This window comes from Podarcis raffonei, chromosome 10, assembly GCF_027172205.1.
Source record: "Podarcis raffonei isolate rPodRaf1 chromosome 10, rPodRaf1.pri, whole genome shotgun sequence".
In the NCBI taxonomy this organism is placed as follows: Eukaryota; Metazoa; Chordata; class Lepidosauria; order Squamata; family Lacertidae; genus Podarcis; species Podarcis raffonei.
In genome coordinates, this window is record NC_070611.1 from 53522807 (window position 1) to 53544617 (window position 21811).

At 44.0% G+C, this 21811-nt stretch overlaps 1 protein-coding gene across 2 annotated transcripts in view; it reads right to left on the bottom strand.

The window, feature by feature from the left end:
* TBXAS1 (thromboxane A synthase 1) overlaps positions 1-21811 on the bottom strand; it is a 214335-nt gene that overhangs the window by 91501 nt on the left and 101023 nt on the right. For both annotated transcript variants that reach the window (XM_053404995.1, XM_053404996.1), the window contains one exon: positions 6133-6249. In XM_053404995.1, coding sequence (XP_053260970.1) covers positions 6133-6249 — 117 coding nt within the window. The remainder of the gene's footprint in view (positions 1-6132; positions 6250-21811) is intronic.

Below are 21811 nucleotides of genomic sequence, written 5' to 3' on the forward strand. Positions count from 1 at the left end.
AGCATTTAACATTTTCACACCATGTGTCAAAGAAACCACCACCCCATGTCACTTGAGTTCTTTTGACCAAGATAGGTAGGAAAGGGTAAATGCTGATTGCACTAATTCATAAGTACGAGCACTGAGAACAAAAACACCAATTTTTAAGCATGTGTGTGTGTGAGATAGACATATGAACTTCATCCATTTTGTAGAACTGAGTTTTGTAGAAGAAAGTTTAGTATTTCTATCGCTGGAGATGCTCTGAGTCTAGCGTTGACAGCAAGAGGATAAAAGAGAGGGGAGGAATTATAGAAATGGACAAATATTGATTTTGGGGGAGAAATTTGGGGTTGGCTTCTAAACCAAGTAGTAGCCAGGCAAAATGAGAGGAGTTAAAACTCCTCAAACCACAACCTTCAGCTATACTTCTGCTTTAGGACACATTGTGGTGTTTCACGTTGCCAAAAATGTGTACGTATAAATGCAGATCATAAGAGCTGAGTTTCTTGGTTCATATGAACAGGAAAATAATCACACCTTGTGACAGATCAGTTCATATTTAATCTTCATGCATTTTTTTTAATAGAGAAGTTTCATTTAGAAAAAGTTTTAGATAGGTGGGACTATCAACAAATTGTGGCAGTGTGGAGTGCTGCTATGCAGTGCTCAAGCCAGCCAGACATGCCTTCCTTTAGGATAAATCCTTTTCACTTCCCCATATCCCCCCATTTCTCATGCCCCATAGATGCAGCATTTAGTGGCTTCTGAGGGTGCTCAGTCCTCATAGGGGTGTTTTTTGTCCTACAGATTTGGGGGGGGGAGTGTACTTCTGTAAAGTTCAGAGTATCCCTGAGTCTGCTGATGCCACCCTCTTACATGTGTGGATACTGCCATCACTTCAACAAGGTGATGATCATTATGTGGTGATGGGCACCAATTTATAAGGCTTTAAAAGGGAAATTAACAGAGATAAGGCTATCCATGGCTCAAGGTCAAGATGGCTATATTCTACCTCCAGGATCAGCAGCAGTCTATCTTTGATTCTGAATACCAGTTGCTGGGAAAGGATTGTGGGTTATTTCAGCCATGTTTTGCTTGTGAGCTTCCCACTGGCACCATCTAGGGTGAGGCCCTATGGGCCTTTGACCTAACCCAGCAGGGCTCTTCCTACAGGGATGGACTTAGGCAATATGGCACCCTGTGCATGGACAAAATTTGCCCCCTAGCCTAGTGATACCTCCCTTCTCCTCCCCTCAACAATGCCCCCTTTGGCTTGGCGCCTCTGCTTCTTACATCTAATGTTCTTGTCACTCGGATAAGTACTATTGCTACACAGGACAGTGTTTTTAGACAGAGGGCTCTTTTCAGGAACAGGCAATAATATCACCCGAATTTAAAAGGCAAAGGCTGTTTCCCTCATGCAACATTAGCACTTCTAAAAAGTTCCTTAAACCTGCAAATGTAAAAAAAAATGAAAACAGAAAAATGGGAGGGGGAATACAAAAAGGAGGAGAAACCAATTTTAGGGCCGCTTCAGGCGGCAGCATAGGTGAGTACCAATCTCACTCACGTTGGCAGAAGAAGAAGAAGAAGAAGAAGAAGAAGAAGAAGAAGAAGAAGAGGAGGAGGAGGAGGAGGAGGAGGAGGAGGAGTTTGGATTTGATATCCCGCTTTATCACTCCCCTTCAGGAGTCTCAAAGCGGCTAACAATCTCCTTTCCCTTCCTCCCCCACAACAAACACTCTGTGAGGTGAGTGGGGCTGAGAGACTTCAGAGAAGTGTGACTAGCCCAAGGTCACCCAGCAGCTGCATGTGGAGGAGCGGAGACGCGAACCCGGTTCCCCAGATTACGAATCTAACCACTATACCACACTGGCTCTCCAGAATAAAAGTAGTGGTTACTTGTGGGGACTTTCTGCATGGGGAATTGAATGCTTCTGAAAAGAAGAAAATGGCACATCAGATATACTTTGGTGTGTGCTTGAATCACTGTTTTGGTTTCTCCACTCTCTGTTGCCAGTATTTATGGCAAAAGGGAGGGAAGACCCCCATTTGCTACAAACTAGAATATCCTGTTGACAGGCAAAATATACAGAATTGGGGGATGGGGCAATAGCTCAATGGCAGAGTATCTACTTTGCATGCAAGAGATTCCAGCTCCAATCCTCAACATCTCCAGGTAGACCTGGTGTAGACCCCTGCCTGAAACCCTGGAGAGCCACTGCCAGTCAGTGTAAGCAATACAGAGCTAGATGAACCCAGAGTCTGAATGAGTATAAAGCAGCTTCCTCTATTCCCAATTTAAAACAGGGAGCTAAGAATAGAACTGTTACCGTAACAAAACAACAACAAGCACAAGGAGAACAAAACCCAAACTGTTTACAGAGAGGGAGCTGTGTTAGCTTGTGGCAGCAACACCGAGAAAGAGTCCTGTGGCAGCTTGAAGAGTAACACATTTATTATGGCATAAGGTTTCATGAACTAGAGTGCCTGCTGCATCTGATGCATTGGACTCCAGTTCACCAAAGCTTATGCCATAACAAATATTGAAGTGCCGCAAGACTCTGCTGTTGTCACTGCTGCTTGTTTCAACAGTTTGTACGAGTCTCTGCTCTCTCTCCCTTGCTAGCAGTTGGTACTGCCCCTGAACAGCCATACAGCATGAGACCCAACAGTGTGCGCTCCCTTCTCTCCTTTAAATAATTAACTCAGTAAATACAGACATCCATCCCTGCAAAGCACAATGTCCAAGGAACCATTTGTGCAGCTAAAGTATGTCTGACTTATGCCGGCAGGGGTTGCTCTGCACATACCAGGGGCCTTATCTTTCGTTAGGTATAAAAACAGAAGTAAAACTAGAGGATTTTCCCTGTGCCAATGATGACCCACAGTAAGGGAGATTAATTTCTGCCAAGGCAAAGCAAAACTCTCTCTTTCGGCTCCCCCAGCCTCATTTACTGAAGAGGCCTTTGGATTTATTGTTCACACACCCAAACACATTCACACACCCTTAAAATCCTAAGGATTTATTAAATTTGCTATCAAACGTGGGGGGGGGGGGGGAGGAAACAGAGTCAGTTGTCTAGGTGCATAACCAATGATATTGTCAGTTCTGATTAATCAGGAGTCCGTGCCAGGCTTATGGCCAATTAGAATTTACCATAATAAGGAGGTGACAGCTGGTGTTGCTAAGCAACAGCTGTCTATAGAGCTAAAGGAGCCAGACACATTTAGATGCTACTGTGGATTTCGACAGCAGCATGTCAAAACAACACAGGCTTCTGACCAGTGGAAAATTTTTACAACCAAAGAACAGGCACTGGAACGAGGAACGTGTTTACTTTTTGAGCCTAAAATTATAAAAAGAAGAGAATTCCACTTTCCTTTCAGGGATGAATTTTTAGGCATTACTCTGGATTTTAATGAAGAGTTGCTGGAAGTTTGTCGCAGTTTAAATTGAGTCTCGCACTGCTTGAAAAATGTATGGAGAAATCAGCCGCACTGGAATACTAAGATAACTCCTGTCCAGTCTGAAGAATTTGCCTTGCAGCTCTGTTATATTCTAGCAACTTATTGCTATTAGAATAAAAAATAACAACTATCAAACACAAACATGCACTCTGTTTCAGTGTTGCGTGCATTATATGTGAAAGAGAGCTCATAACTCTGCAATGATCAGTAAGGGAGACAGCAAAGACTTTTTTTCCTGTGGCAGGCAATGGTTAAGGTCAGGTTACTCATGAAAGCAAAAATAAATTACCAGCACTGCCCAGGACTCCACTTTTGCCAGAAAGGTGTCTTTCCTATTAGCATTCCTGTGTTGGTATGAATAAAATAGGTATTGGGCCAATGGAACTGTACCTGGGTACATGCAAGCTATAACCATGGCTACTGTGTTAGTTTGAAGCTGCAAGCTGCAATCCAGAGTCCTCTGCATGCAGCAGATGGAGCCCCACAATCATATGGGGAAACAGCCACTCTGCCACAGCTGAAAAAGAGAAAGCTCCGCTGGCATGCATGAAGCTGCTATACTGTCTGGACTGGTCATATGCTAGACGGTGGGTGGGCAGACTTCATGCTTCTCAGATCTATTTTGGTTTTGCTTTCTTACAAGAACAAGATCTGCCAACCAGAGCCTTGTGCAAAAGACATGCAGTTCAAATTAAGGAACAGGGTTTCTTTAAATGAACATGTTTTCAGTCCCAGGATTTAACTGAGCTCACAGTCCTTTCAAATGAAAATCGACTCCTGGTTCACTTCCTTCATTTCAGCAACTTAATTTGGGTGCGAAAGGTCCTATTGCTGCTGCTATTGTTAAACAACTGGAATCCAAGAACTGTTGCCCATCTACCAAAAATCACCCAGAGATCCACCAGTAGACCCTGATAAATCTACTTTCATGAGAGAGTACACATTGGCACACATGATGAGATACAAGACAATGAGAAAGTGCATGTATTATTTTTAAAAGTAGCATGAGGAGAACAATAATATACCTAGTAGTTCACAGGGGCTGTCTAGCTGCCATCCGTACAACAATCCTGTAGTAATATTAGTGTTACTGACACTTACTGTAGTAATATCAGTGCTAATAATAATAATAATAATAATAATAATAATAATTTATTTATCCCCAACCCATCTGGCTGGGTTGCCCCAGCCATTCTGGGTGGCTTCAAATACATAATAAAACATCAAACATTAATAGTAACAATCTGATCCAATATTTTTTTAAAAATCACAATAACTTTAAAATAAACAACTTATATATTATATAATAGTATATTATAGTATGTTATAATAGTAATATTAGTGTAATGAGTTTGTAGGTGCAAGTCACCCTAAAGTTCTAGGTCCATCATGTGTTAGAATTTAATCAATGCTTGGAGTGTGAAAACTGAGTTGACAGACTAATATGTTATTAAGCCAGACTCTGTGCATTAGGCTGTGTACTAGACACTTCTAAATCCTCTGGAAATAACATGTGTGAAGAGCTAACCAGGCTAGGCAAAATTTCCTATGTCCAGGATATAGCCTGGGGTGATGAGCCATTAGGAAAGCCAATGGATCAAAGGAACTCTGTGTGAAACAGCAAATGGATAGGACTCCTCCACCACTGTCTCTGCTGTGTCTCATTTCCAACAGGAAACACAGCTGGAACCCCTGGAAACTTGCACCGTTGAGAGTTTGGGATGGCGTACAACAACAGGTAAGCACCCCTGCCCCACCCACTCCTGGAAAGAATCCCCTCCGCCTGAGGCCCTAAAGCAGCTGTCAATCAGAGCAAACCAATCTGGAGGAGATGCACTTTTATTCATAATGCCAAATAATTGTCCCTTGACCTCCCACACATGCTATTGACGTGGTATGCTAAACTACATCAAATGAAGTACCTCCCAAACCAGTCACCGCTGCCTGCTCTCACACAATTGCATTCTTGAACGGTTATATAAAAACAAACGACAAACCCCCCCAAAATGCAGGCAATGAGAGAAATCTCACCATCAAGTTCTAACCAAAACAATCCAGGAATGCTAACCAAATATTGCTATCCCAACCATGCAGGGCAATTTTATTTTACATAACTTGCTCTCTGGTTGCAAACTGCCCTAGCTTTCCAGCTCTCATACCCTCGGGAGATTTCCAGGTTTCCAGTGTCACAAAATTTGCTCCTTTGCAATCTGTAGAGATGTCAGGAGCCAATGTTTACCGGGTTCTCAGAGAGCATAGACCAGGCATCCCCAAACTCGGCCCTCCAGATGTTTTGGGACTACAACTCCCATCATCCCTAGCTAACAGGACCAGTGGTCAGGGATGATGGGAACTGTAGTCCCAAAACATCCAGAGGGCCGAGTTTGGGGATGCCTGGCATAGACAAATGGGACAAAAAATTCACAAACGAAAACTCACACTTGGTTCTCTGATAAACAGCCTGATAAACAAAACAAAACAAAACCCCTTCTGCCCCCCAAAAGAAGCAATGACTTTACATAGGCAAAGCAGCGAGGCATTAAACAGTTTGTCAGTGGATGACTGACAGCCATTAATTACGCAGTCATCTAAACATCACACACTTGTGAAACATCCAGCAAGAAGAAAAAGTAAAGCTTCTTGTACATGGAATCACAGCACCTGCTTCCTGCATCTTACCTCCTTCGTCTTTGCAGCACCGAAGACAGGGGTCAACAGGCTTCGGACATCTTTCCACCTCTTGTCACGCAGCATGAGAAGGCTGTCTGCAACAGGCTTAGAAGCTAAGACTGGAGTCTAATTGAAGGAAGAGACAGACAAGTACATTTAAAAACAAAAATCCATCTCTTTTTAATAGAAATTGAACTATTTATCACCGGAAAAGACAAAAGCCGTTAAATAGTGAAAAACTAAGATAACATTCAGATTCCAGCACTCTTAGAGAGTGTCTACATGGCATTCTCTGCAAAACTCAGTATGGTGCATGTTGCTGGAAAAGGCACCGCAGAAAGACAGGCATATCTTTCCCAGGGACACTCCAGTACACCTGAAAGCCAGCCAAGAAGCTTCCATCCCTCGTTGGAAGGGACCACGAGGGCCATCTGGTCCAACCCTCTAAAATGCAGGAATCTTTTGCCCAATGTGGAGCTCGAACCCACAACCTTGAGATTAACCTTGAGATTTACCAACTGAGCTACATGCAGCTGGTCAAGAGATTAGCTCAGATTGGACTCATTGTATCTGCAGGGATCTGGCGCACATTGGGTGAACATCCAAGAACACTCCAAGTGCCTGTGGAACAAAAGTGTGCTCTACAACCAGCTGGTGTAAGTCTTCAGAGAGCTCCTGGAACAGTGGCACTGATGTCCTCCGAAATCACACTCATCAACCCCTAATGTGGCCACACAATATTTCTTCTCCCATTCAAAAGTTGCACTGCTGCTCACCTGCTGACAGAGCAGCAGCCCAGGGGGGAAGGGCAGTGTGTGGCAGCACAACTGGGCCGGGCAGGAGAGCATGTGTGGCTGAAGAAGGGTGCAGCTTGGAGAACGGCCCAGATAGAGAAGGGCCCAAAGGGCCACATCTGACCCACAGCCCGAGAATCCCCACCCCTGATCTAAGAGGTCCACTCAGAATCCTTCGCAATACTACAGAGAGAATGCTCGGGTACCGATCTCAAGTCATGCCCACATGTGATCCAGTAGCTGCACATGAGCATCCTTTGCAATATAGGCGTACTTACATGGGAGGCAGGGACGCGGGTGGCGCTGTGGGTTAAACCACAGAGCCTAGGGCTTGCCGATCAGAAGGTCGGCGGTTCGAATCTCCGTGACAGGGTGAGCTCCCGTTGCTCGGTCCCTGCTCCTGCCAACCTAGCAGTTCGAAAGCATGTCAAAGTGTGAATAGATAAATAGGTACAGCTCTCAGGAAGATAAATGGCGTTTCCGTGCGCTGCTCTGGTTTGCCAGAAGCGGCTTAGTCATGCTGGCCACATGACCCGGAAGCTGTACGCCGGCTCCCTCCGCCAATAAAGCGATATGAGCGCCGCAACCCTAGAGTCAGCCACGACTGGACCTAATAGTCAGGGGTCCCTTTACCTTTTTACATGGGAGGCACATTCCACCCCCTGTGTGTGTAAGTGAAATTGTGTGAAGTTGGGAGCACCCTCTAAAAAGCTTCTAAATGCCTATTCCCCCCCCTGGTCTCCCGATCTTTCTCCCGCTCTTTCTTCAATCCAAACCAAAACTGGCTGCAAGCTAGAGGATGCGTGAGAAAGTGAGTTCTACCCTGCACATCAGCTGTTAATAGGGGAGACTGAGCAGCCTAAACAAAGCCCCACTGTGCCTCAAGTCTCTTCGGGGTTTCCTCTTCCCTCACCGACATTCTCTTCGGGCTCTGGAGAGGGTCTCCTCGTGAGCCACGAGGTCCCTCCAGCTCTCTCCCACCATTTCCTGGTATGATTCTATTTGTTTATCAATTTCCCAGCACCATGTCCAGTCATGTGCAAGTAGAACACACATAAGTGTGTGTGGGGGGGAGATACCTGGACTGCAATGGATCCTGGGATGCGCCTTTTATAAGTGGTTTCAGTGCCACCCCTCAAATAACTTGACACCTTAGCCAGGCTAGCCCTGAACCAGGCTTCTTTGAAGGACAGAGCCCACAGACCTGATACCACACTGAACACTGCATTTGTCAAGCTTTCCTTATCTCACCACAAACACTTTTGCTGTTCATTGCATAATGTGTGTTATTGCTTCACACAGGCCAGGACAAAACTGAGCTCAGTGCAGGGATAAGTGCCTCGGTGCAGGATGAATTGAAGAGCCTTCTCTTCCACAGAGGAGAGAGAGAAATATAAAATGCTTTAAGTGAGCATTTCTGAACACATGAAAGCGACTACAAATTATCAGAATCGGTGCTCTGCCACTTCTTTCTCTCCCCACTTCTTTCAAGTCACCTGCAGTCAGGTGATTATTCTGATTTATCGGCTGAATATTCTATAACTGCTCATTCCCATCAAATCCCTCATCAAAGCCCATCTTTTCTGTGAAGGCTTTAGGAAAAAGTCCTACGTCTCCATATCCTACTGTAAGTAACTCAAAGGATGTTTAATGAAAATAAACACATATTTTTCTCCTGTTCATCTCTGTCTCCATCTCGTTGCCCTTCCACTGTTGCCTCCCCTCTGTCAAATGTTAGATTTTGAGTTCCTTGAAAGAAAGACTAAAAGTGCTATAGCAGTAACAAAAAATTAATAAGTGAAACATGTAACAAATGCTCCTTCCTAACAGGAGCGATCCTGTTCAGGGTTCCAGCCAGCCACACCCTTTTCTAGGGTACCCTCTATTGCATTCCCCTAATTTTCCATTTTTCTTTTCCAGCCAGCATTCAATGTCCCATCATTACCAAAGGAGTGATAAGTTATTTTCATGTCCCATCGAGATGAGCCCTTATGTCTATATAATATAGCAATGCTACATGAGGCAAGAGTCCAGCAGTAAATGGCATACATCAGGTTTATAAGAGATGGTTGAAAAGAAGAATTCGGAGCACTTGCTACTACAATGAACCAGATGGCTGGACAGAATGCAAAAGTTCATTTTTTTTGTATTTGTTCCCCACACTTGTTTTGCAAAACCAAAGACGCAAACCACGTTTTACAAAATACAATAGCATACTTCATCAATTAATAATTAGTGTAGAGCGGTGGGTATTGTTGGACACGAGCCAGAGAAACCTAAAACTCCTGCTCTGGGGGAAAAAGAAGCCGTCTCAGGGCACATGAGACCACCATGTTCTTGAAGCCAAGCAGGTAAGATCAGTTCTTCACATTTCTACAGCAATTTGAGGCTTGTTTTAAATCCTCATGAAAGCTCTTCAGCATTTCAGCATTTATCCTAATAAGCACAGTTTTGTGCACCGTTTTGACTAATGCACATATTTTTGCAAGCAATTTCTTCTTTTGTATGCTATCTTCACTACAATGTACTTATTTTATGCATATTTTGAGACTTCCGGGTTAGTGCCATCAACTAATGGCGGATTCCCTCTGAGCTCCGGAGGGAATCGGCTCCGCAGGATTGGGTCTGGCCGCTGCGGCGACGCGGGGACCCTCAAAAATCACAGGCGGTGAAGCCTGTGAACCTGGTAACTCGGCGGGCACCATTTGCGCCCCCGACCTGCGAAGGAGCCTTTTTAAAGGCTTCGGAACGGGGGACGGGGTGAGCGGTGCGGTGCTGAGAGTCGACTGCTTCTCCTGCGGAGTGAAGCCGCATTGCCATGGTCGGAGAGCGCTGACTTCTTCTTGTGAACAATTGGATTCTAAAAGTAACAACCCGTGAGTATTACGGAAATTGGAACTGTAAAGAAAAAATTTTTTTTTAAGAATTAGGCACGATCGGGGAAGGTGTAAAAAGGAAGTCTGCCTCCCCGTCTTGTAAACAAGTTAAAGCAAGGACCTGCTAACTAAGGTTGAGAGAACCTCTTTTTTCCTTCTTTGGTAAAAGACTTTAATTTCATGGTTTGGCAGTATAAGAAATCTTGCTGGAGGATAAAGAGCTAATTTTGGGAGCTGAAGTGCCACCCTCCCGGACCCGGGAGTGTTCCGCGAGAGAGCCTGTTGATGAGGTACTAAAGAGTTTGACAGCTGTCAAATTAGCTGTCAAGACGGAAAAAGAGAACTTTGTTTCTGTTGCTTCTGCTGGTTATATCTGTTACAATTTTGTTACAATTTGTTGAAAACAAGGAAGAACTGATTCAAACTAACTGGATTTTTGGATTTGAACTGGAATGAATATTAAGAAACCAAAATCCCTCTAGAGGGGGTTTTGGGACATTACAAGAATGGCTGGAAGGGGGAGAATTCAGGTTGAATTGGACAGAGTCTTTGTTCTCTTGGGAAAGTTACAAGGCCAAATTGATGTTTTGGCTATAAATGTTACAACTCTGGACTCAACTGTAAACAATATCATTGAATCTGATAAGGATTTGAATCAGGAAGTTTATTCAACTGAACAGAAAGAGAAACTTGACAACTTGGAGAACTTGGAGAAGGAGACATATGTTGTCCCTGAAGAAAAGGAAGGAGGAGCTGTAATTCTGCAGATGATGAAGGAGGACTTGAGGTCTGACATGATGGTAATGAAGGAAAATAAGAACTTGATGTGGAAAATCTGGCCTAAATTGAAGATTGAAAAAAGGAGAGATCTCCTTATGCGGAGATCTGAAGACCTAAGGATTACAAATTTGCTTAAGGTGGAGGTTGGAGCCTCGGGGACATTTGGACTTGAAAGGAGTAAGAAACAAGATTTGGGCTCCACTTTTAAGTATGGAGGACTGGTTGGAAGAAACATGGATCCTGAAGGGCCAGAGCTTCTCCGAGATTTGGTGTTTAATTTTAAGGACAATCAAAAAAACCGGCAGAGAGGAATTGAGAGAGAATTAAGAGCCTCGGATGTGAGATCTCCAGGCTAATACTAGATTAAGACTGATGGACATTTGTTGGGGACTGAAACCGGGAAAGGGGGGTGGGGTTTGGGAATCCAAAGGGTACATAATTATAATGTTGTCAGGGGCTCAGGAGCAGAAGCACAGGGGAGAGAGGAAATGGAGAGCGAAGGGGAGGAATCCGAGGGCAGCGTAGGGGTGTATGACAGTGACCCGAGAGATTCCGTGAGCTTCTCCAGCGAATCAGAAGATTCCCAGAAGGGGGCGCCGATGGTCAGGGCAAGGGGGGTCCCAGGGGGGACGCACCAGAAGCAAGGGGCCAGCGGGGACTCCCAAAGCAGCAGCGGGGGATCAGGACCAGCTTCCCCACCAGAGCGTAGTGGGGGGGAAGAGTCACATGTGTCAGGACCAGCGTCCCCTCCAGCAGGGAGAGAAGATGAGTCAGGGCTGACCACGCCTCCATCGGAAAGTGGGGGAACGGAGGGGAGGTCAGTTCCAGCTAGCCTCCCCGAAGGGGGGAGCAGTGACAGCAGCAGTGTAACGGTCAGAAGGAAGGTGGCAGGCAGGCTGGGCGCGCGCGCCAAGTTCAAATGTACAGGCGTGCGGGACAGCAGGAAACCTGGATTGGGAACCAGGTCCTAAAGCCCGCCGGAGGGAGGGGGAAGATTCAGGGGACTCAGCGTCAGAAGAGTCTAGGAAGGGTGAGACCCCGACAGACAGGCGGAACCAGAGGAGGAAAGAACAAAGGAAGAGGTGGAGCAAGGCTAGAGTCTTAAACTGGTGTCTGGGGGGAGGAGATTCAGACGGAGCTTCAGCGGTCTAGAGCTTGAGACGTAGGGCTGCATGCTGCGGCTGTGAAAGTGAAACTGAACTTCAATAAAGACTTTTATACTTAACAACAAAGCGGCGTTGGTCCTTTGTGAGCTGGGACCTCGGGCAGCTCTGACAAATGTGTTTTGTTTTTATTTTGTTTTTGTAATGTGTATGAAAATTGGGAAATTCGTGGAAGGGAATTTGGGTCGACTTTAGAAAGAATGTTTTAAGAATGTGTATTGATGTATAAGTATTGATGTTTAAGTTTGGATAAGGTAAAATTGGTTTTTTAAAATGAACTAAATTAAATGAAAATAAGGTTAGCAACAATAAATTAAGGAAATGGATGAAAGAGAAAAAGTAAAATAATAATATGTTAAATTAAGTATAGAATAGGTTAAAAATTATGGATAAGGATTTGCTGAATTAACAATTTGAACTGGAATACAAGAAAGGGAGGTATGAGGAGGTCAGGGAAATATGTTATTGAAAAATAGGTATTGTGAACTTTATGTGTTTTTAATCTTTTTTGCTTTTTGCTTCTTTTTGATTGTATTAAATTTGAAAATCTTAATAAATGTATTAAAAAAAAATATTTTATGCATATTTTAACCTAATAATAATAATATTTTTGTAAACATTGGTTGGTTGGAGAACTGCATTGCAAAATTTGGCCAGTTTCAAAGGATGGCTGTCGTTGTTTCCAAAATGGCGAATTTGATTGATCTGAATCAGATTTCTCCACCATCTCTGGAGGCTGACACCACCACTTAACAACTGTAAGGAAGGGTAAGGCCAGACCCAAAGGGCAGACATCGTGCTCTGCCTGCTCAGTGATCCCTGAAGCTCACATAAACTCATTATGTCATCGGTTTGTGCCAGTCTTAGTTGAACACACTGCAGGTGCACCATGAGGGTAGCTGCATTAGGCAGTCCAGTTCAACCTCCATCCACACCTGCCATCAAACAGCAAACCTTGATATGCAATCAATCCCATCCCATCCTCTCCAGTTGCCACTCATTGATTATGGATGAAGAGTGTAGTCCTCCCACCCTATATGTGTGCCTGCCAAATGCCCTAGAAAAAAATGTGGCATCCCTTTCTTTGCACAAAATTGTGCTGGCCATTCTGGCTGATGTGCTCTTACACTATGCATCTTCCAGGGCCATGATCTTAGGTGCTGCATGAGATCTCCCCGCCCCACACAAAATGCATGGGGGGAGGCGAGAGCAAGGCATGGGTCACATGACTCACCTGGGCGTGCATCCCAGAAGAGGCACATCCTGGTTTGGGGTCTGAAAACATTGGAAAGTATGTATATACTGTCACTGGAGCAAAGTGGGGCTGGAGCTCAACAGCTAGGATACAATGGTGTTTGTGATAAAGAGATGGAATGGAGGTGTGCTTGGCTCAGTTAATGTTTTAGCTGAAATAGTTTACATATACATTTAGGACGGATGTCCAAAGTAATACACATACACACAAAGAATCATCACAAAACTGTGGAAACACAGGGGAAGCAGATGGAAAAAAAACTTCAGGTGCTTGAACAAAGATTTATGTCAGGCCCTAGGCAATTTGGAATAATCAATTGGAGTTGCTATCGTGGTTTATTTACTTGATAGAAATTGCTATACAAAATGTGCCCCCAAAGAAGAATTATTTCAAAACACATCAGGCCTGAAATAAATCTTTCTTCAAACAGCTGAAGTTCTTTCCTCTTTCCTTCCCAAAGTAATACCCGACCAACATAATAGAAGTATTTATACAGTGTATTGTTCACCAGCCCATTAATAAAGATACCTGATTTACAAAAAAAAAGTTTACTCAATTCCAACAAAGATAGAACTTTGTATTAGCTGAGGCCAAAAAAAGGTAATACTACCCCTTGCCTCACTAATTTCTGCTGAATTCCATCAGCAGCTAAATCTTCACCATCACACCGCATCAAAGTTTCTTGGAGGGGAATTAAAAGAGGGGAAGGGTGTGTTGCTTAAGACTCTGAATATTAAATTATAGAGATGATATAGCTCTAAAGACCTACCTACAAGTAGCACACCAAACACATAACTATCAACCCATCCCCTACAGTTAGCTATTCAATGCAGACATAAACTGAAAAGTAGGAAATGACACTGGAGTACTGGTTGGTTGGTTAGTTGCCATCCATCTGTTTTGGGAGACACTGGAAAAGCGCACCTTTGGGGTGAAGTCACACCATTGGAAAATTGCAGCGCCTGATGTGGCTGTAGAAACCAATACTGGAGAGACATGCTTTGTTGCAGCTTTTTTTTTTTTTTGACACAAGAAAGCCGCCTCTTCAGCGCATGCGCGGCAGCCTACAAGCCAGAGAACGTCTGCCCTCTAGCGGCGCCAGCCGTTCTACACAGGAAACCTCCACTTTACATGCATTCAGGAAACCTCCACTTGTTTTTATATTGAGCGCATGCCATCCTGTGATGTGACAGATCCAACGGCTGCCTGAACCCTTCTCTCCTGTACTGTAAGTCCTACAGATACAACCGGCCCTTTGAGGGTGACCAAACTGCTGATGCGACCCCCGATGAATTTGAGTTAGACACCCCTAATCTATCACCTCAAGTGTGTGGTCACCATTGCTAATGTGTGGAGTGCTGGCAATGTCCTGACCCAAGATGTTGGTCTTCATCAGGCTGATGGTAAGGCCGAACTCCCTGCAGGCTTGGGCCATATGGCTGATGAGTCTCTGTAGATCTTCCTTGGAGTGTGCTGTCAAGGCTGTATCATCTGCAAACACCACCTCTCAGATAAGGACCCACCAGACTTTTGTCTTGGTGTGGAAATGTGCTAGGTTGAACAGACTCCCGTCACTACTTGAATGGATGTACACACCATCTTCAATCGAGCTGAAGGCATATGATAGCAATAGAGAGAAGAATACGCCAAAGAGAGCTGGGGCAAGCACAGAGTTCTAGAGTTACTCTGGAGTAACTGCAGTATAATTTGGTGGAAGCATCCCTGAAGCCTTTCCTAACAGACTGTCTTCCAGATGTTTTGAACTACAACATCCATCAGTCCCAGCCAGCAAGGTGAATGGTCAGGGCCAGGGTGATAGGCACTGCAGTATAAAACATCTGGAGGGCATCAAAGTTGGAGGATGCTGCCTTAGAGTGTTATAAGTATCTCTGGATTCAGGCTTGTCAGTACAAGCCCATGCTACTCAGAGGTAAGCCCCATTGAGCTTAGTGGGACTTTGAGCTTATGCGGCAGCTAGACTGGTGACTGGGGGCGGCCGCCGAGACCATATAACACCGGTCTTGAAAGACCTACATTGGCTCCCAGTACGTTTCCGAGCACAATTCAAAGTGTTGGTGCTGACCTTTAAAGCCCTAAACGGCCTCGGCCCAGTATACCTGAAGGAGTGTCTCCACCCCCATCATTCTGCCTGAACGCTGAGGTCCAGCGCCGAGGGCCTTCTGGTGGTTCCCTCATTGCGAGAAGCAAAGCTACAGGGAACCAGGCAGAGGGCCTTCTCGGTAGTGGCGCCCGCCCTGTGGAACGCCCTTCCAGCAGATGTCAAAGCGATAAACAACTACCTGACATTCAGAAGACATCTTAAGGCAGCCCTGTTCAGGGAAGTTTTTAATGTGTGATATTTTACTGTATTTTTGGTTTTTATGGAAGCCGCCCAGAGTGGCTGGGGAGGCCCAGCCAGATGGGCGGGGTATAAATAATAAATTATTATTATTATTATTATTATTATTACTCCCAGGAAAATGTTTTGCAGCCTTACTCCATAAAGTGTAACTTCGTAACAAAGAAGCAAATGTGGTACATCTAGATAGAAGAGCAAAATACAGAAAGAAATGTTTTTAGTTAATCTGTTGTTTTTCTTCTTCTATAGGCTTTGGGGTTTTCTACTTTATTTTCCTCAGAGCACACCATTTTGGGGTGTCAGAACTGGCGTCCATTATTGCCCTTTAGCTAGCAGAATTAAAAGCAGTGTATTATAATTAATATTTATATTAACATTATTTATATGCAGTGCACTGCATTAGGTATTTCACAACAAAACCTTTCTTGAAGTCCCACAGTATGTGAAGACCTATGGCTACAGAACTACAAAAATAGAATAATTAAATGGTCAAGCCCAAAACAAAATAATTTGATAATCCCTATGAAAGCAAATCATCAAACAAAGCTTAAAATTAACTGGTATTATTGTAATGGATAGATTTAACCAGGTCAAAAGATTATCACATTTCCCTGCTAACGATAGAAGACTTAGTTTTGACACAAAGACTTTTTTTAGAGGACTGTAAAACTTGTTTCATTGAACTTGCAGGTTGCTAATAACGGTAGCAAGTTTCATAAAATATATGAAGTAATTCTAAAAAATAACTGAAAAATTAAATGAGCTATGCCAGACTGTGTAAAATACGGACACTAATAGAGTAGAAAAGTTGAGTAGAGAATTATACATTAATGTCAAGATTTTCAAAGAAGAGCGCCTAACCTTTTTAATTCATACTTAGGAATTCACAAAAGGTGTCCATGTTTCAGATGAATTAAATTTAATGGGAGTCGCAGCTCTTAATTAGCAAAGTCTAATGATTCAAAAATTTTTTAGTTTAAAATCAAGTTCAGTGAAGACCTTTCAGCTCCCTCGGCCTCAACAGGTGTGAAAAGGATATAAGCATCTACCTGTAAGCCAAGTCAATAAGGCCTGTTGTAATCTTCTGTATGGTACAAGTCAACAGTCATTACAGATCAGACAAAACCTAAATGTTCACTGCCTCAGCTTAGAGGAGTTTTGTCTGGAGTTAGGGTAAGCACACCATGACACATGACTATGGCTTTTAAGGAAAAGTTTAAAGTAAAGCACCAAAACCTCTGATTGCAATATATTCCATTGTGTTGGTGTCTCCATGGAAAATGCCTAGAGGTCTGGTCATTCTTGATGACTAGGCCCATGCCATGATAGCTAACAAACATGGCGGCCCATTACTTGTGGTCATGTATTCAAATAATCAAAAATAAACTCCTTTTCATCTGATGGCATATACTCAAATATGCTACGCTGGGCACTGAAAACCTGGTCTCTGCCTTTAAGTGACGAGAGTTACAACAGGACCTCCAATAGCTGATAAATGAAGTGAGGTGATCTTCCCAAGTAATTCCACTGGAGTTTCAATGTTTCATAAGTATATGTTGCTGCCCAGAAGGCCTACACACCACATTCGCAATGCTCACCAGCACTGTTCCTGTGCCTATAAAAAGTACACTTGGCCTCATTCAGGCAGCCTAGTTTGTCAGCCAGCACGTTCCCCTGTTATGCTGCAGTAATGATGTTAACTTTCTGCAGCTCATGATGAGCAGCTTGTCTTGCAAATATTCTCAGTCACTCAACTCGCAGGTCTTCATCTATTCTGAAATACATCAACCTGACACTCCAGCTCCCAAGCTTGGAAGTTTTATAAATAGAGACACTGTTCCTTCTTCCATATTCCTTCCCCGATAGGAAGAAGTAATTCACAGTGCTTCGGTGAAATGCATTGTTTCTCATCATTATAATCCAGGCTGCAAATGCTGGAAAGATTTATGCCCCGTCTCCTTGTCAAAAGATGTTTGTAGCAGTGGCAATGTTACCCTAGTGTGCATGGGTTGCCAGTATGGTGCCCTCAGGCACACCAGCAGAGATGTTGCCTGGCGCCTGCAAGGCCCCATCTTCCTGCCTGTTCTGCTGCTGAAATGAGGTTTGGAATAAGCCTCCCACTGTTCTAGGCTTCCCCTGCCAAGGTGCAGTCCCTCCAAAACTGTTCCACTCCTGCTGCAATTGGGCTTGAAAAAAGCCTTTTATTGGTCTTCATAGCTGTATTCTCCAGAAAGTTCACCCAAGCCTAAGAGGGTGTGCGTGTGCGTGTGCGGTCCATGTAGGTGTCCACAACTGTTTCTCCCATTTGCAGATATGCCTGCAGGCCCAAAACACATTGCCAAGCCTTGTGCCAGTCCACCAAGCAGTCTCCCCATCCTTTCCAATGGTCAACACCACCTGATGCTAGACAATAACAACAGTGCACACTTTTGTACAATATTTATGAGGGTGGGGAGGGGGATATGTACTGTAGAAATGTCACACTGAAGAGGAAACTGCATGAGCTACCACAGAAGGAAAGTAACAATCCTGCTTCAGAGAGTAATGGCTTAGTATGTCAGGGTGATTTATTGACTAGGCAGTTGTTCAATGCCTTTCTCTAAAATATCTGCCATCCACTTCCCCTGAAGGAGCACAAAAAAGAATCCTACCACAAGCATGTCCCTCCGCCTTTTCCTTACAGATTCCTCTCTCCCCTAAAACAGCGGTGATCATATGAGGATAGAAGGCTGTTCTAGAGCTTTTATGCAGAAACTCACATCCACACCATACCATTAGAGTAAATTCAATGCACATCTAAACCACTTTCCCCAATAATCCTGGGAACTGTAGTTTGTAAAGGGTGCTGAGCATTGTAGCTCTGTGAGGATGAACTACAGTTCCTAGCATTCTTTGAAGGAAGCCATGCACATTAAATGTGCTTTAAAAATATGGTTTGGATATGACCTTAATCCAGTCTTACACGTGATGAAAGGTCCTCATGTGCTCAGCAGAATGTGTTTGAATCAGAGCTGGCTCGCTTATGAGATGAAGAGCCCACCTCATGCAATAAAAGTGCACAAGGTGGTGTTCTGCCCATCCCACGGTTTCCGCTGATGCCGGCAAGAGGGAGGCATCTTCCCTGCTCCCAGGAGGAGAAGCCAAACAGCAACACTTTGTGGAACACCCCAGCTGCGGATGTGCCATCAATTTGTTCTGGGTTCCTAGACTTCAGTACTGTCTGTTCTGAATTCCTGCTCCTAACCAAACTCCTTCCCACCCACCCTAAAAGGATGTTGTGGGTCCAGTGGCGAAAAGACTTTGAACATTGACTGTGCGCTCTATATTCAGACTGTTCATGTTTCTGGGGTATGTTTTGTCTGACGGCCTTGAGGCTGGACTGTGCCAGCCAATGTCTTATTTGCAATTCAACCCTCCTCTCCAAACAAATCTGCTTTGCTTTGTTTTGTCGCTGACTAATTTTGATCACTTCCTAGGAGCTGATGTTTCACAGGCTTGCTCAGTTTCAAAAGGCAGTATAATTTTGTGCAGCTGCATCCCAAGTATTTCTGATCTAACTTGTACTTGATCCGACTTGCCATTGAAAGGGAGCTTTGCGCACACTGCCAGCCACTATTATTAGCACCATTCAGTGTCTAATCCATCTGATGTTCTTAGGTCCAGTTATTAGCAGGCATCAACTGCTTATGGTTAGGACAGAAAAGGTGATTTACCTCAGCGAGGAAGAATCTTGATTCTATTCTTTACATTCTTTATCAAGTTCTCAGTTTTGCTTTACTTAGTTATCCAACATTGGCTGGGGTTCCATTTGTACCTCACATAATCCCTGTTTTAAAACAGCTGCACTACTTCGCAGTTCATTTCCAGACCCAAATTAAGATGCTCATGTTAGTGTTATTTAGGGCTTTAAACAAATCATGCCCCAAATACCTGAAATAGCTCCTCATTCCCTTCTTGGGTAGTGGCCCACAAGGCTGCATTCTTTGCAGCAGGCTCCAAGTTGTGGTAAAAAAGGTAAAGGTAAAGGACCCCTGGACGGTGACTATGGGATGCGGTGCTCATTTTGCTTCAGGCCAAGGTTTGTCCACAGACATTTTTCCAGGTCATGGGGCTGGCATGACTAAACCACTTCTGGTGCAACGGGTCAACATGATGGAAGCCAGAGCGCACGGAAACACTGTTTACCTTCCCACCACAGCGGTACCTATTCATCTACTTGCACTGGCGTGCTTTCAAATTGCTAGGTTGGCAGGAGCTGGGACAGAGCAATGGGAGCTCACCCCGTCGTGGGGATTCGAACCGCCAACCTTCCAATTGGCAAGCCCAAGAGGCTCAGTGGTTTAGACTAGAGCGCCACCCGCTTCCCTGAAAGTTGTGGTACTCCCTCCTCACAGAGCTGTATCTGGCATCTTCATTGTACAGTGGTACCTCAGGTTACATACGCTTCAGGTTACATACGCTTCAGGTTACAGACTCTGCTAACCCAGAAATAGTACCTCGGGTTAAGAACTGTACCTCAGGATGAGAACAGAAATCGTGCTCCAGCGGTGCAGCGGCAGCAGGAGGCCCCATTAGCTAAAGTGGTGCTTTAGGTTAAGAACAGTTTCAGGTTAAGTACGGACCTCCGGAACGAATTAAGTACTTAACCTGAGGTACCACTGTATATGGAATATTTTGAATGGATTCCGCCCTCCAAATGCTTGCCGCTGTTTTTCTGCGCTCTGTGAGGGGCAGAAAAAATGATGCCTCTTGTTCAGGGAGGCAAGACTTCTGGAAAAGTGGATTCAGCATTGCACTGATTCTAAGGGCCTTAGGAGCCCCATGTTGGGTAAAAGATTCCTGTGCTGCAGGTCTAGATGATCCTCAGGGCCCCTTACAACTCTACAATTCTGTGATTTTGAGTGGCCGTTACAGAGGCACACCCAGAGATGAGTCCCTGAACCAAGATACGAGTACAGGCTGCTATGAGTGCAGGTGTTCCATCAGGTACCCGGTTGGGTTTTAAATAGTTACAAAAGTAATACTTCTTTTTTATAAAAAAATACAATACATTAAAATAATTCTGCATTTCCTGGAATTTGAGCATAAGGAACTGGGTATGAATTAAAGAATATACGTTAAGGTGGCAGGGGGGAATATGGAATATTGTTCCAATATGTGACCATAGTGGAGAAATGTAGGGATGGAAGAACCTACTATTAGCCAATGCAGAGGAATGCTGATGGGAACTATCAGAGGTAAAGCTAATTATTAATAATAACAACAATTTGGGATTCCCCCTTGGACTTCTCGTGGGTAGAATGAATGAAACAGTGACACTTTGACTAAAAAGAAACGTGGTTTAACAGAAAGTAGGGAACATGGATTGAATGACTTAAATAATCATTTTCTAATGTAATTGGCAGATGGAAAATCAGAATCCCCCCATTTATCTTTAATGTTTCTTATCACTCTGTTTCCTTTCCTTTCCTTTCTTTCTTTTCTTGTCCCCTTTCTCTCCCTCCTCTTTTTCTTGTCTTTTTGATTCTATCTGTTCAAGATATTATTTTACTATATTATGAAAATCATTAAAATAAAATTTAAATACGCATTCCTTGTTTCCTGTGGCATTAGAAATCTACCCCCACCCCCTTTGAGGGATCATATTTTTCCTGCCCCGTGCAGGGCTGTGTCAGGGAAATGGATCCAGCAGATCCAAAATCTTCCTGGATCCACACAAAATCTGCCCCTTTTACCCTCCTACCACCATAGGACCACCAACGTCAGAAGTGGGACAGCTACTGAGCTTTCTGCAGCTGCAACCAGTAAGCCTGCATGGGCAGACCTTCCTTCTTGTCCACGGATCACCCTGTCTGTCTGCAAAGGGGGGAATTTCAGAATCCTATCACCCCTGGGACGCCCTCCCAGAGACTATAGGATTGTGCTGATAGTGATTTATTGTGACAGCTACTTTTGTGTACCAGGAGCTCACTTCTTCAGATGCATCTAGTCCACAAAAGAATTTGGCACAGTAAATCTGTTGGGTATTCTAAGTGCCACAAGACTTTTGTTTAAAGAATCTGGCTGTCTATATTGAGCATAAATTTAAATGTGTTAAGAATAGGCAAAAGACCTATCTGGTGGTTAGGTACAATGCAATTCAAATTGTAAATTGAGCCCAATGTTCTGCCATCTAAACTAATCAGAAGGAACACAGATCGGTGAGTTGATGCCCTCAGGCAAGGGTAAATACTATTTAATCTATGTTAATCTGACCACTGGAATGAAGTTTCAGAAAGGATTACTTGTGTAAGCAAATAGCCACACTGTAGACAGCGCTCCATCCAGAACCTCAGATTGGAATCTGTCCAAAAGTGGAGGAGAAGAATTAAATTCATGAACTCAAGAGATATGTTCACAAATGCTTTAGTCCTGGGTTACAGCTATAAAGCTTTGTTAATAACTTGAGAAATAGCTTGAAA